The sequence below is a fragment of the Myotis daubentonii genome, chromosome 2, assembly GCF_963259705.1.
Source record: "Myotis daubentonii chromosome 2, mMyoDau2.1, whole genome shotgun sequence".
NCBI lineage: Eukaryota > Metazoa > Chordata > Mammalia > Chiroptera > Vespertilionidae > Myotis > Myotis daubentonii.
This window is the reverse complement of record NC_081841.1, coordinates 57,221,000-57,245,541: the sequence shown is the minus strand read 5'-3', so window position 1 is coordinate 57,245,541 and position 24,542 is coordinate 57,221,000. Positions and strand designations below refer to the sequence as shown.

The following is a 24,542-nucleotide window of genomic DNA, read 5'->3' as shown; positions in this document are numbered from 1 at the left end:
CACTGTCTGTGGACGTCTGCAGGCAGAGTGGGCAGCTGGGAGCACATACATATGTGTGCTGTGAGTGCCTATGTGCACACACCGTGACCTTAGGACAGATTCCCTGCAGGCCAACTCCACCCCTGCTCCCCCTCCTTGTCAATTCACTGCCTTCCAGACACAATAAACACATAAACACACATACCTCCAATAGGCTTTGTCTTAGTGGAGCTAATGTGACCCCCAAACCAGGGACCCCTGTGTAGGACGGAGGCCCTGCTGCCTTCCTCATGTATGGTTTATCCTGGGCCAAACAAATAGTGCCCAATTTTTTAAAATATATTTTTTATTGATTTTTACAGAGAAGAAGGGAGAGGGATAGAGAGTTAGAAACATCCATGAGAGAGAAACATTGATCAGCTGCCTCCTGCACACCCCCTACTGGAGATGTGCCCTCAACCAAGGTACATGCCCTTGACCGGAATCGAACCTGGAACCCTTCAGTCCGCAGGCTGACGCTCTATCCACTGAGCCAAACTGGTTAGGGCCTGCCTAATGTTTACTATGTGCCAGGCCCTGTTCTAAGCCCTCACATGTTTTATCACATTTTACTCTTACAACCTCATGAGTTAAGAGTATTATTTGTTCCATTTTACAGATGACAAAACTGAAGCACAAAGATTAAATTGCCCAGAGTTGTGCAGTTAGCAGTGTTGGCAAGATCTGAACCCAAGCAGTCTGTTTCCAGACTCCCAGTTCTTAACCGCTACCCTCTGTTGCCTGGCGGAGCCCACACATTCTGAGTTCTTGAACTCACGTGCCCATCCACATGGAGCTGAATCCTAGGTATCGGTTCAGACACCAGGGGGCAGCATAGGCCTAGCTTTGGCCCCTCGGCCCTGCCCTGTTTAGGAAGGGGTGTGGGAGGGAGCGGGAGTAGAAACTTCCTCCCACCTCCCGATCCCCCAGGGACCATCCTTTCCACACACCGCTGTCTCTCAGGTTTGGGGGCGTGAAGGCCTCTCTAGGTCTCTTGACCTCCTCCAGCTCCTCCTCCAGCAAAAGCTGCAGAAATTGTCCATTACTTCTGACGATGACCCAGAAGCTGAGCAAGCCTTGCGTGCGTGTCTCCTGTGGCTGTATGTGGCTGACACGTCTGTGAACCTGCCTGCATGTGTGTAAGCATGTGTGTGTGGTCTGTGGCCAGGGAGTTGTTCGTGTGTGTTTGTTTCTGGGTGTGTCTCAGTGTTTACTCCAGAAACAGGAACTTCACGAGGCTGCACAGCAGATTCGTATTCCAACTTGTCCCTTGGGAATCTGCAGGCACCAACTCCAGCCCACGCCCACTCCCACCAGAGTCTGAGGAGTAGCGCCCTGTGAGGAGGGGGCAGTCGGAGGCACTCTGGAGTTTTCCAGAATTCTGACCTTGGGGTCTCTTCTCCCCACCCCCACCCCCATTTCCTCCCATCAGTGGTCACGCGACCTCTAAGGCGTTCCCTGGCAGAAAGGGAGGGGGACCTGGGCGTCCCTGCCAGCGCCAGCTCCCCTGCTGCTCTTCAGGGTCCTCCACTGGAGGGAGTGCAGAGCCCAGCGGGACTGGCTTTTCCAGAGGCGCCGGGGTGCCCCGTCCCTCCTGAGCCCCCGCGCGGGAGCCCCTGTGAAAGTCTGAGAACGGGAGAGGCAGTTTGGGGCCGCATGTCTCTGCTTGATATTAGGTGACTTTCTTGAGAAAAGTTTATCACTTGTGAGGGAACAGAGTAAGTGGGGGGTCCGTCTCCCCTCCTGCCAGGCCCAAGGGCCCCAAGCCCCAGCAGTCCTGTCTCCCCCCTCTTGGCACAGGAGGTACACACACGCACCCACTTTCTTCCTCTTCCTCCTCCAGCCTACTTTCTCTTCTCTGTGTCGTCAGAGCTCCAGGGAGGGACCTGGGTAGACAGAGAAGCCGGAAACAGCAGGCTGGGGCAGCCACTGCTTACACTGAGGAGGAAGGACGAGGGGGAGAGGAGTGAGTGTGTGTGTGTGTGTGTGTGTGTGTGTGTGTGTGTGTGTGTGTGTGTGTGTTTTCTTTTTGGTAGTGGTGGTGGTGGAGGGCGGGTGCTAGCAAGGCCAGCCCTGAACTCGCTGGACAGAGCTACAGACCCATGGCCTTGCAGTGCCTGCCGAGAGAGGGAGAAGACAGCAGAGAGGCTGCCAAGGTGAGGGGATGCCTCCGAGGACGGGAGGGTGGGGGGTCTCTGGCTACCAGTGTGTGTGAGTGGCGGGTGGCGGGTGAGCCCGGGGCATCTGAGGACCCTCCCCTCGGCAGGGTGGACGGGCCCCCGGAAGCTGTTTCAGCTGGTGTTGGTCGCTGGTGGTACTGGGTCTGGGCAGTTTCGAATCTCAGATGAATCTGGAATGGGCACAGGCCCAGCACCCCTACCTCCCGCCTGGGGACACTTTTTCCATCGCCCGGGGACTGTAAACTCTGGGGAAGGAGGGCAAGGTGGTGTCCTCCTGCCCGCTGCGTGGGGGGGGGGGGGGAGTAGCTGCCCCTCCCTGGAAGGTTGATGCCGGTGGGTCCTTGACCAAGCCCTGTCCTTTATTCCCATGAAGGTTCCTGTCCAGGAACTGGGGGATGAGCGAGCCCGAGATATAGACCTCATGGTGCCCCAGAAGAGGGGGAATTTCCCCCTCAAAACTGCTCCACGCTTGGCTGCTGTAGACGCCGAGATTTCCCGGCGGCGCGGGGTTAACCTTCCTCGTGCTGAACTGGCTCCGCCTCCCTCCCCCTCCCCGCCCCGACCGCCACATACACACATTGGGCAACTCAGAGAAGCTTTTTTGACTTTTGATCCTGTGGTCGGTGACCAGAGGACTAGGGGATGTAGGGTTGAGGAGAACAGATGTAGGCCACGAAGCAGCTGATGAGAATCCTGGACAACGGGTTTTCCTTCTCCTTCCCGGTTTGGAAGGGAATATTGGCCCCATCCCTTCCGGCCATGGCTCCTGGGTTCCTGATAGTCTCCAGGGGGCTTTAAACAGATGGTGCTCCCATGCTGACCAGCCAATCCACCCAGCCTTGTTCTTGTCCTAGTCGGGAAAAGTGTGGCTTCCTGAAGTCCGAGGATGGAGTAGGGGAGGAGATTTGAAGCCAGGACCAGGCCAGGAGGCTGGTCCATGACTTAGGAATCACCTCCATTCTCAATGGGGTAGGGGTAGAGGGTCAGAGTCTTAGCTCTGTGGGAAACATGAGAGGAAGAGAGAAGGAATAGAGTCTTCCCTTGGATTTGAAACAGACCAAATGTGCCCCACCCTAAAGGGTGAATAGAGAAGGGCCTATTGGAGGACCCTGAGCAAGAGGGGCAGGGGGAGGGGGGGTGGGCAGGGGGAGATTCTGCTTTGGGAAGAAAAGAGAGGAGGGTGTGGAGGGCTTAGGCACAGGAGGGCAAGAGGATTATACTTTTGGGAAAATAAAGCTGGGGAAGGAGAGGGACTGGGGTTGCGGGGAGGGTCTTGAAGCAGGAATCTCCAGAGAAGAGGCTCCTCTGCTCTCTATCTCTTGGGGGAGTCCTGGGAGAAGGGAGATGCTAAAAGCCCAACGGGAAGATTTGGGGTTACTGAGCTGGGGGAGACCCAGGGAGTTTCCATCCCCTTCTTCTCCCTCAACTCTGGGACAAGGACATTACAAAAACATGAACTGAGAGACCCCTGGGAAACTACGGGTATACCCTAACCTGCAGCCCACTCAGAAAAGGGGCCACAAACATCTCCCCTACTTCTCTCATCTCCTCCTTTCCTCTCTTTTCTTCTCTGTCCTTGGCCTTCTAGCCAAGGTTCTAGCATCCTCTCCCACTCTTTTAAACCCTTTATTCCAGGCTTATCAACCCCACTTTTCTCCGTTCTCCCACTTTCTCCCTGAGTTCTCTCTACTTTCCTCTTTGCTCCATCTCCCCTTCTTCAACCCTCCTCCCTCAGCCCTGCCCCTCAGGATGATGGGATTTGGGTCTGGAAGGGATCCTAACAGTACAGTGTGATAGTTAATCCCCACTTGGATTCAAATACTGATTCCAAATGTGCTTGCTGAGTGGCCTTGGACAGTTAGAGAACCTCCTTTAGACTTGGTTTCTTTCTTTTTTAAATTATTGCTGAAAGTATTACAGATGTCCCCCTTTTTTCCTGCCCATTGACCCCCTCAACCCTGCTCCCACCCCCTCCCCAGACCTTCCCCACACTATTGTCTGTCCATGGACTATGCATATCTATAGTAATAAAAGCATAATATGCTAGTTAGACCAGACAGCTGAACAATCTTCTGGACATCATTCCGGACGTCCTTCTGGACAAAGCCACAGTGGTGGGGGCCGAGGCAGAGGTGGTTAGGGGCAATCAGGCAGGCAGAGTGATTGGGGTGATCAGGCAAACAGGTGAGCAGTTAGGGGCAGTCAGGCAGGCAGGTGAGCAGTTAGGGGTGATCAAGCAGGCAGGTGAGTGGTTAGGAGCCAGCAGTCCCAGATTGCGAGAGGGATGTCCAACTGCTGGTTTAGGCCCGATCCCACAGGGATCCCTGCAGGATTGGGCCTGAATGGCAGTTGGACCAGCAGTCGGACATCCTCTGAGGGGTCCTGGATTGCGAGAGGGTGCAGGCTGGGTTGAAGGACCCTCCCCCCTCCCCGCATGAATTTCATGCACCGGGCCTCTATTCCTATATAATAAAAGGCTAATATGCAAATCGCCTGAACGGGCAGAACAACCGCTTGCTGTGATGTGCACTGACCACCAGGGGACAGACAATTCAATGCAGGAGCTGCCCACTGGTGGTCAGTGCGCTCCCACAAGGGTAGCACTGCTCAGACAGAAGCTGGGCTCATGGCTGGCAAGTGCAGCAGCAGTGACGGGAGTCTCTTCTGCCTCCAAAGCAACGCTAATGATGTCCGACTGACAGGCTTAGGCCCACTCCCCAGGCCCAAGCCCATCAGTCGGACATGCCCTGAGGTCTCCTGGACTGCAAGAGGGCGCAGGCCAGGCTGAGGGACCCCTCCCCTCGAGTGCACAGTTTTGTGCACCGGGCCTCTAGTATGCATATAAGAGGATGGGTTCTTCACCTATGAAAGGAGATAATTATATATTTAAAACATTATTGTGAGGTTCTAATGAGATAATGAGCAATGCCTCATATATAGTGAGTGCTTAGTAATTGGTTGCTATTATTACTCCACCATCCTCTTCTTCATTATCCTGTTGGCTAGTTTTCAAATTATCTCATGGAACCCTGGAATTTTGAGGGGTTTCTCAGGGTCATATTTGGGGTCAGGAGGTGGGGAGAGGCAGGAAGAAGCAGTAGAGTTCCAGGCCTACCACACTTGCTTTCAAAACTCCAATTTTGCCCTTGCCAGTTTGGCTCAGTGGAAAGAGCGTCGACCTGCAGACTGAGGGTCCCGGGTTTGATTCTGGTCAAGGGCATGTACCTCATCCCCGGCCCTAGTCAGGGCATGTGCGAAGGCAAAGTCTACCATTTGATGTGTCTCTTTCACACTGATGTTTCTCTGTCTGTGTCTCTTTCTCTCCTTTCCACTCTCTAAAAATCAATGGGGGGAAAAATGTCCTCAGGTGAGGATTAACCCAAAAAACTCTGATTTTATACCTGTTATATAATTCGGATTACACATATTAAAACTATTCCTTTAAAGAGTTTGGAAAGTTCTGCCCCTATCCAAGCATCATATTTTATAGATGAGAAGATCGAGGCCCACGGAGAGGAAGTTCCTTGCCCACAGAACCAGAGCCAGGTCTAGAGCTGCAACCTAAGGCCTCTGCCTCCTCTCAGAGAGCTTTCCCTAATACCCGATCTCTCCTGTCTCCCCACTCCTCTGCCTACAGCTCCGTTGCCCTGTGTCTACCATTGAAGGGTTCACCTTGTCTCAGACACTGACCAAAAATGTCCCTGGTTTGAGGTGGTCTGGCTGTGAGTGATGGTGGGGATGATCTCTGGGAGAGCTATCTACAGGAGATCCCTGGCTGACCCAGGACGTAGGTCACATTCCTTGGGCACGTCTCAGAGTGGCCTGTTCCTTTCCTCCAGATGCCCTCCAAACCCCAGATCATGTCTCTGTGGGGGTTGGTTTCCCAGATACCCCCAGAAAAACTGCAGCGGCTCTACGTCGACTTTCCCCAACACCTGCGGCATCTCCTGGGTGACTGGCTGGAGAAACAGCCCTGGTGAGTCCCTGCTGCCCCCATGTTAGTCCCCCAGGTCCTTCCTCACCCACTTTTCCTTTCATTAGATTTTCTCTGCACCATTGCAGGACTTGGGACTCATTATTTGATGTTGTGGGAACCTAGATTTAGCAGGGAGTCTGTGTTGCATTAGCCAGACTATGCATGTCGACACCTGGAATCCCCTACCCTTTAGGAGGCTGAACCAAAGAGGAGGGAGGTCAGGGCTGGGGCAAGGGCATTTCCTATCACAGCTGGAAGATTGGGAAACAAGGCATGATGAGGGCTGCAGAGGGCTTGGATGGAGAGAATAATAGAGGAGGGAGCCCTAGCCGATTTGGCTCAGTGGATAGAGCATCGGCCTGTGGACTCAAGGGTCCCGGGTTCGATTCCGGTCAAGGGCATGTGCCTTGGTTGCGGGCACATTCCCAGTGGGGGGTGTGTAGGAGGCAGCTGATTGATGTTTCTCTCTCATCGATGTTTCTGGCTCTCTATCCTTCTCCCTTCCTCTCTGTAGAAATCAATAAAAAATATATTTTAAAAAAATAATCAAGGAAGGAGCCACTGAGCTGTTTGCTGTGGGGTGGAGGGTCCGTAGAGCTGATGAAGCCCGGAGTCAAGGCCTCCTCATCCTGATCTTCCCACAGGGAGTTCCTGGTCGGCTCAGATGCCTTCTGCTGCAACATGGCCAGCACCCTACTTTCTGCCACTGTCCAGCATCTTCAGGCCTCAGCCAGAAAGCAGGGGGAGGGGAGCACCATCTTGCAGCACATCAGCACCCTGGAGGTGGGGGCAGGAGGGGGCGGGGACAAGGCCGGAGTGGGGCTGGGGTGGAGCTGGAGTGAGCACTGGCTGCTGTAAGAAAATTGGTTGGACGCTGGAAACAAATTGGTGTTCCTATGGTTAGCTGTAAGCCAGCATGCAAATTTGATTTTAAAAGCATGCAAATGCAGGAAAACTTCTGGAGTCTATAGCTGTGTTGCCTTCAGAGTGTGTGTGTGTGTGTGTGTGTGTGTGTGTGTGTGTGTGTGTGTGTATGAATTGAGGTGGAGGATTAGAAGGGGAGACTGGCATGGTAAGAGCCAGGCTAACTCTGTCTACCACGCTTCATTTCTATAGAGCATATATCAGAGGGACCCCCTGAAGCTGGTGGCCATTTTCAGACAAATACTTCAAGGGGAGAAAAAAGCTGTCATGGAGCAGGTATTGTGACACCCCATCTCCCACCCCAACTCAATTCCCTGGAACTTTGGCTTGAACCATGAGAAACTAGAAGGAATTTGAACTTCAGGCAAGGCTCAGTGTTCTAGGCCCAGGATGACTAAAGGAGGCTCCTAGGGTCAGAGTGAACCCCAAGCCTAGCTCAGGGAAACTTCAGATGAGGGATTGGGGGTAGAGAGGCCTGGGAGGAGAGCAAGGAGCAAGGAGATTCCAAAAGGTCAGGAAGAGCTGTCAAAAGGGAGGCAAGGGAAGTGGTCCCTCTTTTCTGCAGAGCGTGGCAGCAGGCACCCCTTTACAGAGTGGAGGCCAAGCAGAGAGGAATGAGCAAAGTGTTACAGTTCTGTGTGTGTGTGTGTGTGTGTGTGTGTGTGCTTTTGTTAATCCTCACTGAGGATATTTTTTCCGTTAATGTTTAGAGAAAGTAGGAGGAGGGAGGGAGGGAGAAAGAGAGAGACATTAATGTGAAAAAGACACATCAATTAGTTGCCTCCCACACGCACACCTGCAACCTAGGTACCTGCCCTTGACCGGGAATCGAACCGGCAACCCCTCAGTGCACAGGCCGATGCAGTAACCACTGAGTCACACCAGCTAGGGCAGAGTGTTACAGTTGTTGACATCTGTCCCTCCTGTGCAGTTCCGCCACCTGCCAATGTCCTTCCACTGGAAGCAGGAGGAGCTCAAGTTTAGCACAGCCCTGCAGAGGCTGCGTCACCGAGTGGGGGAAACCTGCCTTCTCCGAGAAGCCCTGAAGCAGGAGGTTGGGGCTGGCCAAGGTGGGAACCTGGGCCTGGAGCTCTAAGAGGGTTTGGGGGAGCGTGTGGGAGTGATTTCCTCTTAGACCGCAACTGTGACTGAACTTCAAATCGTTCTGTACCCCTGATTTCTGCCCCTACCCTCAGTGTCTCTGCACAGCTTGATAGAAACTCCTGCCAATGGGACTGTGCCAAGTGAGGTGAGTAATGGACTGAGAGGTGGAGATTGAGCTCAGAGTGCAATCTTTGATGGATCTCAAATCTATGAAGTGATGGAGATCAGACCTGAGAAAGGCAGACTGAGGTGGGGTCAGGGAATGCCAGAGAGGGAGAAAGACAGTTCTTTCATCAGGAGCTGGGTGAGGAGCTGGGTCTAGTCCTTGCTCAGGCCCTTTGTGCCCGCAGGCCCTGGCCACGTTGCTGCAGGAGACTGTTGGGGAGCTGGAGGCTGCCCAGGCCCTGGTGCTGAAGAGGATCCAGATTTGGAAACGGCAGCAGCAGCTGGCAGGGAATGGCGCACCCTTTGACGAGAACCTGACCCAGCTACAGGAGAGGTGGGGGCAGGGCTGACGGGGAAGGGCCAGGGCTGGGGGGTGGGGGGCAGGCACCTGCTGTTCCTGCTGAAGGACCCACAGGTGTGAGAGAGGCCTTGGAGTGGGCCAAGACTCAGAAGCCAGTCCCAGCAGAGCTATGCACCCTATTGTTCAGAGAGTGTCCTGCACAAAAACGCCCGACCAAAGGGGCGCAAGTGGGAGTTCATCCAACCCACACTTTTCTCTTCAAGCCCCATGCCCAGAGGAATGGGAATTCTTTTTCTATTTGGCCTATTGGGTAGAGCATCTTTTAACTTGTGCAAACGCACCATACATGCTGGCAGCTGATCTGGGTATCAGAGGCCTGGGGAAGAGGCAGCTGGGTTTCCACAGGAACCTCCCACCCAGAGTCGTTTCAGCCCAGGTGCTGGCAGCCACACCCACTGTCCATCCCCCCTCTGCCCCTGTCCATCCACACACATTATTCTGCTTTCTTCCTGGGCTTAAGGGCAGGGCGTCTCGGCCAGAGCAGGTAGCCTGAATCCTGTGCCCCCTGACCACTGTCCTACCCCCAGGTGTGAGAGTCTGGTGGACATTTATTCCCAGCTGCAGCAGGAGGTGGGGGCAGCTGGTGGGGAGCTTGAGCCCAAGACCCGGGCAGCGCTGATTAACCGGCTGGATGAAGTCCTGCGAACCCTCGTTACCAGGTACGCTCTGTGAGGCCCAGCCTGGCCTAGAGCAGACCCAAATAGAAAGAGGGTTAGAGTTGTGGGGAGGGCTCCTGGGAGGAACCCCTGACGCTAACACCTCATTGTCCTCCCTCCTCTCAGCTCCTTCCTCGTGGAGAAGCAGCCCCCTCAGGTTCTGAAAACTCAAACCAAGTTTCAGGCTGGAGTTCGATTCCTGCTGGGTCTACGGTTCCTGGGGGCCTCTGCCAAGTTCCCGCTGGTCAGGGCCGACATGGTGACTGAGAAGCAGGCGAGGGAGCTGAGCAACCCCCAGGGGCCTGGGGCTGGAGTGTAAGCTGGGGTTGGAGAAGGCCAGAGGAGCTTGGGGGACCGGCACCTTCAGGAGGGAGGGAAGGCCATGGGATGAGTGATGAAGGCAGAAGGGGAGGGTCGCATCAGTGTTGGAATAGGGTGGGGGAGGCGCCATGATTCAGCCTAGATGGGATGCCTCGCTTAAGAACCCAGGAGGGAAATGGAGATGTGGAGCCAGAAGTCCATGCCATTCACCCGTGGACTCAAGCTCCTCTCCACACCTGGTCCAGCCCGCTCACTCTCTGACCTCCCCTGGCAGAGAAAGCTCTGGGGAGATCACCAACAACACCGTGCCCTTCGAGAACATTGGTTCTGGGAACTGCTGCTCTGCCCTGTTCAAGAACCTGGTGAGGGCTTCAGGAAGCAGTGGGTGTGTGTGTGGGCAGGGGGTGGGGGGGAAGGGGGGTCGGGGTCCTTAGACTATGGGACTCTCCTTGGAGAGGGTGTTGGGGCCCAGGAGTTTCTGTCCTCACCCCTGCTCTCCCTCACCCCATCCTGCAGCTTCTGAAAAAAATCAAGCGGTGTGAGCGGAAGGGCACCGAATCGGTCACTGAGGAGAAGTGTGCTGTGCTTTTTACTACCAGCTTCATACTTGGCCCCAACAAACTTCCCATCCAGCTCCAGGTGAACCAAGGCCCCAGCCCTGCCCAATCTGGAACCCCAGTGCCCCTCCATGCTACACACTGGGGCCCTCAATTCCCGTACCTTCATGATTGCTTCATACCCTCTGTGTTTGTCACTCATTCCAGGATGCACGGGGCGGAGCAAGGACACGGAGTGCACATACCGTGGAATAACAGTGTAGTAGCAACTAGCACCTTTTACCGGTCACTATTTTAAGTGACACACACACAGTGCTCACAATAACAGTATGAGGAGGGTGGTATTACTAGCCTCATTTTACAGAGGAGGACATTGAGACAGACAGACAGAGGAATTTGCCCCCGTCACACAGCTACTAAGTGTTGGAGCTGGCATTGGAGACCTGGAGGTCTGCTCCATGGCCCTGACTCACAATCACTTCTCTAAACTGAGGCCCTAATGGAGCTTTAGAAAGCATTTGAAAACATACCATGATCTTTTAACTATGCTGTGTGAGTCCAAAACTTCCCCCTCCGAGCCAGCTCTCTAAGGAAGCCCCTTGCCCCAATAAGAAGAAGCCCCTCTCCTCACTCCCTTAGGCTCTCTCTCTGCCCCTGGTGGTCATCGTCCACGGCAACCAAGACAACAATGCCAAAGCCACCATCTTGTGGGACAATGCCTTCTCGGAGATGGTGAGGAAAGACTGAGGGGGAGGGGGGCTCTAACATGGGGATGGGGTACAGGCTGGTAGGTTAGCAGGCATGTTCAAATGGGAGTGACCTTAACTTCTCATGGACCTGTTTTTGCACTTCTGACCTCTTTTCATACCGGCCTTAACTATATCATGTTGCAGCACCGTAAACTGTTGGAAAAGCACCATCTTTGTGAGCGAGCTCAGGGGGACACCTGGGAGGGGCAGCCTTGGGGAGGCGGAAAGAATGAAGGCCCCTCTTGAGTAAGAAGAAGGGTGGTCGCCTGAGGCACCCTCTCCTTTCCCCTTCACCCAGGACCGTGTGCCCTTTGTGGTGGCTGAGCGGGTGCCATGGGAGAAGATGTGTGAAACTCTGAACCTCAAGTTCATGGCAGAGGTGGGAACCAACCAGGGGCTACTCCCAGAGCACTTCCTCTTCTTGGCCCAGAAGATCTTCAATGACAACAGCCTCAGCATAGAGACCTTCCAGCATCGTTCTGTGTCCTGGTCACAGTTCAACAAGGTCATTGCCCTGTCCTTCGGACATCCCACCCCTAAGCTCTTCATCGCTTCAGGGTATCCCCAATCTCTTCCCAGGGACTGACTGCTGGGGTCTTCACCATGCCCTTTCATGTCCATCAGGAAGGCCTTGTCATGGCAGGAAATCCCATCAGCCCAGAGGATGCATTTTCTGGCTTCCCTCAGGGTTTGGATTAGGAACCCCCTGTCTTCCCTCTTTACCAGTGACTTGTATGACTCACCCAGACTGTGTGTAAACACAGCTCAAAATAACTTGAACCCAGGGGTAAAATAGTTCCTATTGCAAAAACAAGGACAAAATCCCACAGGGACATGCAGTAATATCAGCAACCATGTACTGACAACTTACTACATGCCAGGCACTGTGCTTAGCACTTTACATATTTATCTCACTTAATCCTCCTAACATCCCTTTGAGGTAGGTACTATTTTCATCATCATTTTTAGACCAGGAACCTATTGCTCAGAGGGGTCAAATGGTGTGTCTAAGGCCTCCCAGCAGGTGAGTGGCATAGCTGGGATGAAACCCCATATTTCTGACTCTTGCTCTTAGCTACTATATTTTATTCCCTCCAAAATAAGATGGCTCAGATCTGGGTCTGTTACAAGAACAGGGGGGAAAAGAAATCTGGGTGTCGTGGTTGGCCACCAGCTGGGTAAATGCAGTCATGTTCTGCTCACTTAGAAAAAAAAGGAAGAAAGAAAAGCCCACATGACCAGAGAATGTGTTAGCAAAGGAAGCCAGACACTCACACCCAGCAGGCAGCTGCCTTCTCTGGACTCCACCAGGCTTCATTAGGGACAGGTGGACCATCGTGGTTATGAGGAACTCCAGCCCAGACTTCCTGGGCAAAGCTGGGAGTTCACCAGCTGTGTGGACCTGGGCAAGTTATTTGACCTTTCTGAGCTTCCATTCTTTATTTCTAAGACTAGAGGCCCACTGCACAAAATTCGTGCATGGGGCGGGGAGTCCCTCAGCTCGACCTGCACCCTCTCCAATCTGGGAGCCCTCAGGGGATGTCCTACTGATGGCTTAGGCCCACTCCCCGTGGTTCTCTGCTCTCTGTGGGGCCTGTGTGCTCCACACCACGGCAATGGGCAAGCAGGCCCTTCTGGGTGCTGCCTGAAGGCCGTGCCTGCCTGCTGGCTTGCATTGCCGGGCAATGCCATCAGCGTCCTGCCGTGGCCTCTATGGGCGCTGCCATCTTTGTGGTGGAGTGACAGCTAATTTGCATATTACTCTTTTATTAGATAGGATGGGATAGCTATAAGACCTGCCTCCATCACCTTGTAAAGATCAGATAAATTAATTTATGGTACGGGCTTGGAATAATGGTTGGCACATAGTGAACGTTGAGTATTGGCCATTATCATTGATGGTGTCTCAGGTCCAGTTTGGTCCCTCAGCCCTGTGACTCTGTCATGTGGCACTCACAGCCCTAACCAGGCTCCAGCTCTGGCCTTTTCATGAGCTCACAACAGCTCCACCCTCCCCCACAGGAGATCCTGCTGGGTCGTGGCTTCACATTTTGGCAGTGGTTCGATGGTGTCCTGGACCTCACCAAACGCTGTCTCAAGAGCTACTGGTCAGATCGGTGAGTCTCTGCCCCAGGTGGTCTGAGCAGCTGTACCTCCAGCTCCCTCTTCACATCCAGTGCCTCCACCCCCATCCTTTCCTTCATCCTGGCCAGGCTGATCATCGGCTTCATCAGCAAACAGTATGTCACCAGCCTTCTTCTCAATGAGCCTGATGGAACGTTCCTTCTTCGCTTCAGTGACTCAGAGATTGGAGGCATCACCATTGCCCACGTCATCCGGGGCCAGGATGGTGAGGTCACTCCAGCCAGTCCTGTCTGTGCCTGTGCCCTCTGCAATTTCTTCTGAGAAGGATATGTTTTAGCTTCCTTGATGCAAATTCCGGTCTTCAGAAAGTTCTTCCTCAGTTCCAACTTTTCTTCTTCCTTCTGTGGTCCAAACTTCCACTTTCTCACTGTGAGCTTTTTGGGAATGGAGACTAGTGGGCCCCCCTCCCCTCCCCAGGACCCCACTGGAGGTCCACTCCTCCTTGCCTTGGTGGATTGAGTTCTGTGTGGGGGCTGGGAAAGGGGAAGGAAATTTGGACAGAGGGGCTCAGGGTCCCATCCGTGCTGTAGGTTCCCCACAGATAGAGAACATCCAGCCGTTCTCCGCCAAAGACCTGTCTATCCGCTCACTGGGGGACCGGATCCGGGACCTTGCTCAGCTCAAAAACCTCTACCCCAAGAAACCCAAGGATGAGGCTTTCCGGAGCCATTATAAGCGTAAGCTGGAGCCCTGACTTCCCACCCCATTTTTGTAGCTCCACTTCTCCCACTTGCCCATCAGCCATATCCACCTTTCCCACCTCCTCTCCAGCCTAACCCTGGAGCACTCCATAGCTCTCCTTTCTTCCCACAACAGATGAACAGATAGGTAAGGATGGCAGGGGTTACGTCCCAGCTACCATCAAGATGACTGTGGAAAGGTGAGTGTGGTGGTGAGGACGGGTGAGGCCTGGTGCTCACTTGCAGGAAGGGGTGGCCGCACCAACAATTTGTCAGTTACAGGTATCCCCTTCCCTCCTCCAGGGACCAGCCACTTCCCATTCCAGAGGCCCATATGTCTACTATGCTGCCCACTTATGATCTTAGAATGGCCCCTGACCCCATGAACATGCAGCTCAGCCCAGATATGGGGTAAGGAGCATGAGAGATGGGAATGGATGGTCTGTGCAGGAGGCTCCCTGCGTGGGCAGCTGGGAGAGCCGGAGCTGGGGACTGAAGGAGGGAATTTTCCTTCCCATGAAAGGGGTTCCTCATCCTGAGGCAGAGGTTGGGGGTGTCCAGAAGAAGAGCTGGCATCAAGGGATTCTGCTTTCTTTCCCTAGGTCCCAGGTATACCCACCTCACTCGCACTCTATACCTCCCTATCAAGTCCTCTCCCAGGAAGAATCAGTCAATGTGTTGCCAGCCTTCCCGGAGTAAGTGAAGAGCCTCCTAGGGATGGGGTGGGGACACCCAGCTGCAAAGGGGATGGCCATTCAAATGTGTGGAGGGGCTCTTCTGTGAGAAGGGGGCAGCAAGAACTTTGTCTCTTCGCTTCACTCCATTGAGGCTCAGTGGTTAAGACCCAGACTTCCCTGGGTTTGGGACGTCTGGGTCTTAACCACTTAAATAGCTCTGCTATTTAACTGGCTTCAGGCAAGTTACTTAACGCTCGTGCCTCATCTGTAAAATGGAGGATTATTGTAAAGGCTAAATGAGTTCCTAATATGTGTACAGCTGAGCAAAGTACCTGGCTTACAGCAAGGGCTATGTATGTAAGGATTAGTATTCTCTCTCCTGCCCCTGGAATCCACAGTCACTTATCTGCTATCTTGATTTTTATTTATTCATCTGTTTTGGCCTTGAAGTGAACTAGACATTTTTATTCCCCAGGTAACACTCAGGAACTTATAAACTCTTAGTCAAGACATAACATCTCCCTCCCAGGAGTTGAGGTGGGGGACACAGAACCACCAAAGTTCAGAGTCCACATAAACATCAGAAATGAGCTAATCCAGTCCCCATCTCCCCCTCCTCCCAGTCCCCAGCACACACTTTATGGTTGGGAAGACGGAGCTCACGTTGTAGAGATGGCTGGCTCTAGTCAGGATAAGGAGTAGAACATGGTTTATTCAGTGGTCTTGGCTTTGTAACACCCAGCTCTTGCTCAGCTCTCCTTTCTCTGCCTGTACCCTTCTTCCCATTTCCAGACCTCACCTGCAGATGTCCCCCAGCCTGGACCAGATGAGCCTGCCCTTTGACCAATCTCACCCTCAGTGAGTGACATTCCCCATCCTGATCGCATGCGCCCCATTCACTCCCGCGCCACTCCCCACCCACCATGCTACTCACTTTTCTGGTCCCAGCAGGGGCCTGCTGCTGTGCCAGCCTCAGGAGCATGCCATGTCCAGCCCTGAGCCCCTGCTCTGCTCTGACGTGACCATGGCAGAAGAGAGCTGCCTGAGCCAGCCGGTGGGGGGGTTCTCTCAGCGCACCTGGTGAGTGGCAGCCTGGGGGTGGCGGCTGAGTGTGGGCGAGAGGAGTGGGTGCCATGCCTATCCTGTTTCCCTCCTTCCTCCTGGCAGGGTTGGTGAAGACATGTTCCCGCCCTTGCTGCCGCCCACTGAACAGGACCTCACCAAGCTTCTCCTGGAGGGGCAAGGGGAATCAGCAGGAGGGCCCTTGGGAGCCCAGCCTCTCCTGCAGCCCAATCCCTATGGGCAGTCTGGGATCTCAATGTCCCATATGGACGTAAGGGCCAACCCCAGTTGGTGATCCCAGCTGGAGGGGGAGCTCAGAGAGACAGCTTTTCTACCCTGATGGACCTGCTCTGGACACCTGCCCACGCTCCTGCTAAGCAGCAGATGGAGAGTGTGTCCCCCTAGCCCCCACCTACTCCCCGGTGAGGAGGAAGACTTTGCCGGGAGAAGGCACTGCAGGTGGAGCCTATCCACTCCTTCCCTCCTACCACACACTCACCCCCGTCCTCTCCCTTGCTGTGCTGGGAGAGAAATTCAGGTTCCAAAGTGAGACACGCCCCTGCATGCCTGCACACGCAGAACACACAGCTCTCCCTGAGATGGGGCTGAGCAAGAGCACAGGTTAGGGCATGGAGAGCTCCTTCTCTCACTCCCAGTCAGGACCCAGGATGCACATGTAGAAAAAAGGAGACATGTGCACACACTTGCACTAGAGGCTGGGATGTGGGAGGGGAGGGGCTGGGTCCCAGCCCTGGGGGAAGGAGGAAGCCGTTCAGGAGACCCTGGGTGGGAGGACAAGAAGGGCCTGTACGTTTGGCTACTGATGGGTGGGTTTTGCCCAGATTTAAAAAACAAATCCCAGACAGCTCCGGATTCCTGACAGTCAGATGGGGGCTTTCAGTTGTGTATGAAATGGTGCAGAAGTACACGGCTGAGTATCTTGGTGTCTAGCTGTGTTAAAGTGTGTGTACTTGAGACACATTAACATATAGATGTCACACACATTAGTCGTATAGCCACATAGGACATTATCTGATTCTACCTGTGAAAACACAATTTTTGAAGTGTGAGACACTGCACAAAAGACACTGGTGAGTGTGCTAGCTTCTGATACATGCTAATAACCCAGATACACTCAGCTTTGAGGATGACTGTGCTCAGGTAGGTCTATGTGGCTGTGACATCGCCTATGGCTTAGCTTCTGTGGCTCACTGCCAGTCCTGCCCAAGGCAGGGGTGAGTCTGGGGCCCGGCCCAGGTGTGTGGTCCTCTCCGTGTATTAGGGACCCTCCCCGCTGCTTCTTTTCTACTTCCCCAGCCACCGCCAGTTTTCCTCCACTCCCATACTACCCTTTCTCCCCCTTGGGGGCCATAGATCATAAGCCATAAAATAAATTTTATTCCAAAATAACAAAATAAATAATCTACTGTACACGATCTGAAAAGAAAAACGCTCTAACCGCTCAGACAGATGCTGTGGTCCAGCCCCCAGCTGCGGGAGACACTGAGTCCAACCCAGGCCTCCCGTGGGGGCTGATGAAAGGGACCCCACATCCACCCCCCACCCCACCCCCAGAGAGGGCAGGACAGGAGGAAAAGAACTGCTGGGACTTGGGGGAAAAGATGGGCATGGGAGGGTGAACTGCAGCACTTGTTAAATTAAAGAAACAAACTAGAAGCACAAAAATGGGGGAGCAGAGGGGAGGAAGAGCAGGTCCAGTGTCCCCAGGCCCCCATTTCTGGGGGGAAACATTTCCATTTTTAGCTGCTGGACCTTCCCAGGGAAGTTCCCCTTTCCCCCATATCCAAACTGAGTCCAACTGCTCACACCACTGGTTCACACTAGAGGGAATGGGAGTGTGTTGTGTGAGGGGAGAACTCCAGATGCCCTGGAGGCAGAGTCCCTGCCCCCGTGCTGTGGGCAAGGGTGAGGGGCAGAACTCGCCCTCGTCGTGTCCTCTTGCCAGGCCCCTGCTCGTTATTGCTTGAAGCCCCATAGTTTTATGCCCATGGAGCAAGTGGGGAGGCAGGAGAAGGGCAGCGGAAGGATCCAGAGTTGTGACTAGAGACCAGGGATGGAGAGAGTAGGGATCTGTGGGAGCCAGAAACCCCAGGGCCTGGGTGAGAGGGTACCAGTCCACCCCTCACTGCCGGCTGGCCTCAGCCTCCACTTTCACGCTGCTTCTGCGACCTTCCACCAGAGCTGGATGGGGTCCTGGGGCAGGGCACCGGTCCAGCAGCCCATCCTCGAACTCTGCAAGGAGAAGGGGTAGGTTAGGAGACTGTGGGGTGGACACTGCAGAGAGCGGTGGTGGAGAACAGAGGCAGGGCTAGAGAAGGCTGCAGAGAGGAGCTCGATGGACTGCGTTACTGACTCCTGCCCACCGTGTGTATACGGAGGGCTCCGTATCCAAGTGTGTGTGCCCCCTCCTCTTTCTGGCTGTGTGTAGCTCTCTGTCTCTGTATGTATGTCTCTCTTTCTCTGTCTCTCCCGCCTCTGCTCTGCTGGAATTTCTGGTTCTGTCAGGAGCTGTGGGGGTGGCTTGGCTCTGACCTCTCCCCCTCCCCCTTCCTAGGCTCTGCCGCCCCCACTCATCTCTGGCCCCCTCCCAGGCCCCGCCCACCCACCCATGCCCCCCAAGTTTCTTAGAAGCCAAGTGTGGGGGAGGGGGGGACAGGAAGCCAGCCTCCCAGCTCCTCCTCCAAGAAAAGCCCCCCTTCTAGTCCCTGCCCCCACTTCCCACCCACACACAGTTTAAAAATACCAAGCTAGGGTTGGTGGCTTTGTCTGCTGCGTCACTCCCAGCCCAGCCGCTGCCTGGCCCTTTGCTGGCCTATTCCCCTTCCTCCATCCAAGCACTAAGCATCCCCTTTTAGGCTCTTCCACTTTCAGGCTGGGCAGCCCCATCCTAAATGCTAGCCTGCTCCACCCTCCTGCCTTGGTGGAAGTTCTCTCCAAGCTTTCCTTCCTGGTGACCCTCCTTCTGCTCCCCTTCATCTCTCATTCTGTCTCCCTGCTCAGCCCAACCCCCTTTCACAGGTCTCTGTTAGGGTGAGACCCGCCCCAGTAGGAACAGCCCTGCAGGGTCCTCCTCTCCTTAACCCAAGGCCTGGTTGGCTGGAGCCCGGCCATCCTACTTACCGCCCTCTCTGGCCACTATACCCTCTTCCTCCCACCTGGCCCCAGGGCACCAGGATTGCTAAGTGGGGCCTGGGTGGTGGGGGTGCTCGGGGACAGCACTGCTGGCTGCCTCACCTGCGAGAGGCGGCTTTGCAGGCACACAGGGGCTGAGGCGGCCCACGCGGTCATGGGAGACGAGGCGGGCTAGCCGCAGCCCCTCATCCATCAGTGTCTGCTGCAGGATGTGGCGGCTCCACAGCCCATGGGCTGGCAATGCCAGAGGCAGGTCAGCAGGGGGCGGCGTCAGCCTTGGGCATGACCCCACAGCTGTGGGCATGGGCACTGGTCAGTCAACAGAACCCCCACCCTCAACCACGAAGCCAAACCCATAAATCCAGGCCCTTTTGCTCCCATCCAGCCAGGCCTCCCAACCCTGTTCCAGGCAGTTGCCTCCTGGCTCTCTCCCCCCACACCTTCCCCTCCCCTCCCCTCCCCGCCCAGAGGAGAGAAGGGCTCTGATGTACACTCACCCTGCAAGTGTCCATCTAGGCTCTCCCCAGACAGGCTGGCGCTGTCTTCTTCCAGGCTGGGGCGGTATGGGGGTGCATAGGATTCAGGGCCTGGGGGAGGCTGCTGGATTTCAGAGTGACTTTGCTCTCCAACCTGTGTATGCCCCAAATGGGGAAATGAGGATCTGGCAAAGGAGGGTTTAGGGAAAGGCTGTTCTAACCCCCTGTGTGCACCCTGGCAAATCTACCTCCTGTTTCAGCTTCTTCAGTGGTGGGCCTCCCAATTCTTCAGGGTGGAGCCTGTAAAGATGGAGGAATAAAGAGGGTGAGGCTGGGGAGGGACACATGATGGGCTGGGCACAGAATCTAGTGAGGGGCGTGCATTTCTTCAAAATCCTGGGAAGGAGCTGGCTGAGCAAGAGTCCCCAGCTCAGGCACAGAATACTGTTTTGGGGGGTTAGAGGGGACCGGAGATGGATGGGGGGCGCGGGGTCACACCTCACACAAGCGGACTTGGTAAAGGAAGGACATGCAGGTTGGTGGCCAACAGGCCTGGAGGCACCTCCATGGCGGGTAGGACATGGCCCCGCTCCCTGGCAGAATTCTAATCGAGGAAGAACCTGGAGAAGGGTCTCACCTGGAGCCCTTCAAGGACGACAGGTAGGTGCTCTCTCGGGCCACTTGGCGCGATAAGGAGAAGAGTTCCACCCTCCGCAGTAAGAGCGAGTTGTCCCTCATGCAGAACTGGGCAGCAGCCTCATTGATGGTCAGCTGTGGAGAGGACCCCCAGAGCAGTCAGAACCCTAACTCCCCACCGTCTTGCCCAGACATCCTCACATCCCTTCATCATCAGACCAATGAGGCCCACCCATCAGACTCTTGCTTGGGTTTTGACACTACCCAAGAGTTTCCTGAGGGAAGAAGACAGAGGTCAGCACCCACAGACTCCTAGGAATGCCCAGGGCCTCTCCCACGCCTGTGAGGACATGAGCGGCGTGAAGCTGGACAGCTGGGCTCTCACCTGTGCCTCTGTTTCCCCCTCCATTGAGGAGGGAAGCACTGCAGGAGCTGGAATTGGGGGGGAGGAGAGGGAACCGGGGCCTGGAGTCTTGGTCAAAGGGCAATGAAACAGACTTGAGGAATGTGAGGATTCCCAGAGGTGAGCAGGTGGAGGCCTGGGAGCCAAGAGCAATCTTGGGAGACGGGGGTCCTCACCTCATGCAGGCTAAGCTGCTTGCCCTCCCGGCGCTTCGAGTCGAAGCGGCCATAGATGATGCTGTATTTGCGGATCTCCTCCTCCTTCTGGCTGTCATTATCATCCATCTCAAAGATGTGCCCCACGCTCCGTGCCAGCTTCTTGTTCAGCTTTAGCAAGGATGTCACCTCCCCAGCATCCCCTCTCGGGAAGCTCCGGAAGATCCTCTCCACACTCTCCACCACCATGCGTACCATCTCTGGCTCGAGTCTATCAGGAGCACCCCCAGCCCCAGGGGCTGCCAAACCCCCAGCCCCTGTTCCCTCAGGGACTCCTCCCCCTGCAGGTGGGGTAAAGGGGGGCGAACCAGCCTCTTCTTCTCCTCCTGCCCCGACATCAGACTCTGGTGTGCTCCGGCCTGGCCACATTCGGGCATCTCCTGCCCCAGGTCCCCCAGGCACTGGTGACAGCTTCTCTCCAAGTTCAAGGGGACTCTTGGGGCTAAAACTTCGAGCACTGCCAGCCTTTTCCCCTGGGCTGCCATGACCGTTGCTCATGCTCCCTTTCCGGGTGCCCGCGGTCTCAGAGATCTTGAAAAGCGGAATGCTGGAGACGGGCACAGCAGGCACTGGCTGGCTGAAGAGCCCTGGATTGGTGGCCCACTCTCTCAGTGCCTTCTGCAGGCGTCGGACATGGAGAGGCTTGGTGGCCATGCCCACAAGCGCCATGATCTCCAGGAACTCCTCCTCACCCGCTTCGCACAGTTGTTGCACGTCGTCCCCTCCCTGCTGGATGAAGGTCTCATAGTAGGAAAGGAGATTGGCGCGCTGCAGGACCCGGTACAGCTGCAGCTCCCCTAGTGTCCGAGGCAGTGCCATGGCTCGGGCACTAGGCCTGAGAAAGAGGCACACAAGAGAAAGAGGGGGACAGTCAGTGCTAGTGCCCCAGCTTGGTACCAACCCACACTCACAATTGTCCTCTCACTCCTGCCTGCTTCTCTTCCTCTCTCACTTTTGAATGCTCTCCCTGACCAGTGCCCAGCCTGGTAGTGGTACAGACATGTCAGTGCTATCCTAGACTAGCCAGAAGTGCCAAAGCCAGCTCAGTCTCTGCAGAAGTCAGAGGCTCTTAGTCCCCATGCTCAACTTTTGCCTTTCTGGTCTGGGACATGGAGACCTTGTGCGCTGAGGCGAGCTAGCACATCCTGGGATGCCTAGACGTACCTCTCTTCCAGAACACGGTCCTTACCTTCCACCCTAAGCACTAGCAGTCTCACCATTACTCAAGGAGACATCCTGCACTGAGGTGAATACAGGATGGCCCTTTCCTGCCAGTAGTGGACACCTGGGACCACTGCTGGCAGGCTTCACTCCCTGGTGGCATCCTGCCTTATGGCCGAGACGGAGAGGTGTGGCCCTCCCGTGTCCTTTCCCACTCCGTGAGCCAGGTGGACCCCGACCCCCACTCTGCTACCTGAACCTTCCCTACCATTTAGGCATTCTTAGCACACCCTTGCTCTCTGCCCTCAGGGCGGTCGCTTTCCTCCGGCCTGCCCAGCACCCCCAGGCGACCCCTCTCCCAGCAGTGACCTTCCACACCTGCTCAGGAGGTAGGCCTATCCCTTCAACTCAGTCGCAGGGAGGAGAGGAACGCCTCGATTGTTCTGCTCTGGGCCTGCTCCGCCCACACACACTCCCACAGTGGTAGCGTCTGTGGGCGAAAATTGCCTAGGGGCTCCCGCCTACCCTCTCCCTCATTTTCCACCCACATCTCCAGTGGAGAGGGGGAGCGGCTCAAGGCCTCTTGAGGGAGGGGCTGCAGGATGGAAACTCCTCTCCCCACATGGTAATTAGAGGTACAGAAACGAGGGACCCCCTAAGGCATCCCCTGCTTCTCCACAGCCTAGCTGCTGGTCTGGTCTCTTGACTTCTCCCGACCCCGACCCCGGAGGACCGACCCCGGGTCCTCCCGCTCCGTGCCAAGGACAGACTGAGCCAGCTGAGCGACCCCCCCACCCCCGCCGCATTGGTGCCAGCTAGAGCTCCAGGGCTTCCTCCGGCGCTTGGGGGCCCCCCACGTTCTTTGCAGGGGGCTCACAAGCCAGGTCATGCCCACAAAGTAGACGGTGGGATGGAGAGTTTGAATATATTCTTTCATATCCACATTCATCAGATCCCAGGGCCCCCCTAATTCCATCAGTCGCCCCCCACCCCCCACCCCGCCCAACCCTTATCTCGCTTCCCCTCGACCCCCCCCCCCGCCCCGCCCGATCTCCGCCCTCCAGACCCCTCTCCTGAGTCCAGCTCCACCCATCCCCGCTCCCGCCGCTTCCCTTTGCCCACTAACTTGAGTCTGGGCTGCGGTGTCCGGCGGGCGCTGTCCTCTCCGCCCGGCGGCTGGTCGGCAGTGGGCGAGGGCGCTCTGTGCATGGACGGCCGGAGACCACCAAGGGCTGCCCCTCTCGGTGTCCGGCGCCCGGCGCCCGATGCTCGCTGCGATCTTCTCCGCGTGGGAGGCCGTGTCCGCCGCTGTCCGGGCTGCGTCCCTCCCTCCACGTCTCCTCTCCGAGCCTCCGCGACTCTGTCTGTGCCTCTGCCCCCCACCCCCCTCCCCGGCTGCGCTCGCCGCCTCTCCGCGCCTCCGCCCCCGCAGGACGCACGGGGAGCGAGGCCCGGCGCGGCGCTGGCTGCCGGGCGGGCGGAGGGCGTGGGTAGAGCCGGGGGCGGAGGCCGGGGGCGGGGGGCGGGCGCCCGGGCTTCGAGCCCGCGGTGGAGAGACGGAGAAAGGCGGAGACTTGGGGGGAGGGGACGGGACGGGGTGTGGAGCTGGAGGCGGGGGCGTAGACTCAAAGCCGGGGCGCCAAAGTGGGGACTGGGGTGACCGAGGCCAGGCCGGGGAAGGCGGGCTTGGGGACCCAGAGGGCGGGGCGAGGTCGCTCCAGGCCGCCCACGCCGGATGCACCGCCAGCCCTCTCCGCGCCCACGCACCCACGTGAGCGCCCAGCCGGCGACATTCCTCTTTCCCCGCCACCCCTACCCCTCCGCGCGGGGAGCGGCGTTTCACGGCCACGCACAGGTCCACGAAGACACTGAGCGGCGCCCCGTGCGCCTGAGCAGCGCCGCGGAGCCCGTTGCCCACGCGGGCCTCGTGGCGGTGGACGTGCGGGTGTGCGGAGTGAGCCGGCAAAGTTGGCGGCTTCTCCGAGCGCCCTCCTGGGTGCGCCTCTGGCCCGCGCAGAGGGCGCGCGGGTGGCAGGGCTGTGAGCGCGGGGGTCTGAGGGAACCCCGTCGGCACCCCAGCGCTCTCCTCCGACCCCCAGTGGAGTCCTTTGAAGCGGTCGCTGGGAAACTCAGGCCTCCACCATCCCAGCCTCCAGTCCGGGCTGAAGTTTGGGGAACAGGAATGGGCGGGTTATGGCAGCAGCTACCACTTAGACGCGTTCGGTAGACGCGTTGGGTTTTGCTAGCGTGCAGGTCAGGCAGGGATGGGAGGGGTACCCCGTCTTTCCCCACTCGTCGCACCCTACTTGCTGAGGACGAGAACCTGCTCCTGGGGAATTCTGTGTGGCAGAGCCGGGAGATGGAGGACACCCCTTCTGGGATACAGGGATGGCTACCAGGGGACTTTCTCCGCGAGGCTAGTGGAAGATGGACAGGAGGCCAGGAGAGCACCACGCGGCTCCCTACGAGGAGCCGAACCCCCCTTCACAGCCCACCACCCCTCCCCCACCTTATTTCTCCTGGTCCCATCTGGTTCCCATTACACTCCCGCCCACGGCTGGGGAGGGGGGGGGGCAGATGGACAGGCGGGGACTCTGAGCGCTTGGCCCTGCGGCTCTAGGCCCGAGGAAATGAAGGGAGGGGAGCAGTTGGGCGGGGGGGGGGGGAAGCGGGATGCAAATGGACTAGCCAGAGGCAAAGTTCCCCCAAGTCCGAAACCTCAGCCCCGCCCCACCATTCCGCACTTCTGAGTGGCCCGGCCGGCGGGCGGCGTGGGCGGCAGGCTGCTTCTACTTTCGGGCCTGGCCAGGGAACCTTTGTCTCCGCTGGGGACAAGAGGAGGGGTGCATCGGTGGGATGGGGAGCGTTTCAGTAGCTGATTCTTTTCCCCATCCCAGGAAGCCCCAAACACAGTGGGCGGGGG

At 56.5% G+C, this 24,542-nt stretch overlaps 2 protein-coding genes across 10 annotated transcripts; one reads left to right on the top strand and one right to left on the bottom strand.

The window, feature by feature from the left end:
• The first annotated feature begins 1,970 nt into the window (after nt 1–1,970).
• Nucleotides 1,971–17,025, top strand: STAT6 (signal transducer and activator of transcription 6). 7 transcript variants are annotated; one of them, XM_059683314.1, is made up of 23 exons: nt 1,972–2,174; nt 5,836–5,920; nt 6,038–6,174; nt 6,819–6,957; nt 7,291–7,374; nt 8,030–8,168; nt 8,295–8,347; nt 8,553–8,701; nt 9,256–9,387; nt 9,511–9,699; nt 9,980–10,067; nt 10,222–10,344; nt 10,902–10,994; nt 11,310–11,516; nt 13,034–13,128; nt 13,225–13,361; nt 13,687–13,833; nt 13,973–14,036; nt 14,140–14,247; nt 14,439–14,531; nt 15,306–15,371; nt 15,462–15,593; nt 15,681–17,025. In XM_059683314.1, exons 3-23 carry the CDS (start codon nt 6,038–6,040, stop codon nt 15,868–15,870), a joined length of 2,565 nt encoding a protein of 854 aa, XP_059539297.1. In that variant the 5' UTR covers nt 1,972–2,174; nt 5,836–5,920; the 3' UTR covers nt 15,871–17,025. The 7 variants fall into 7 exon arrangements, with proteins under 7 accessions (XP_059539296.1, XP_059539299.1, XP_059539298.1 ...); XM_059683313.1 differs by lacking the exon at nt 5,836–5,920 and having other exon boundaries at nt 1,971–2,174; nt 6,086–6,174; XM_059683312.1 differs by lacking the exon at nt 5,836–5,920 and having other exon boundaries at nt 15,465–15,593.
• On the bottom strand, nt 16,951–23,907 carry NAB2 (NGFI-A binding protein 2). 3 transcript variants are annotated; one of them, XM_059683318.1, is made up of 7 exons: nt 22,746–23,907; nt 20,420–21,293; nt 19,842–19,975; nt 19,453–19,504; nt 19,226–19,358; nt 18,831–19,037; nt 16,951–17,828 (listed from the first exon to the last, which is right to left on the bottom strand). In XM_059683318.1, the coding sequence occupies exons 1-7, from the start codon at nt 22,826–22,828 to the stop codon at nt 17,719–17,721; spliced, it is 1,593 nt and encodes a 530-aa protein (XP_059539301.1). In that variant the 5' UTR covers nt 22,829–23,907; the 3' UTR covers nt 16,951–17,718. The 3 variants fall into 3 exon arrangements, with proteins under 3 accessions (XP_059539301.1, XP_059539302.1, XP_059539303.1); XM_059683319.1 differs by having other exon boundaries at nt 18,831–19,022; nt 22,746–23,845; XM_059683320.1 differs by lacking the exon at nt 18,831–19,037 and having other exon boundaries at nt 22,746–23,887.
• Between the last annotated feature and the right edge of the window lie 635 nt (nt 23,908–24,542).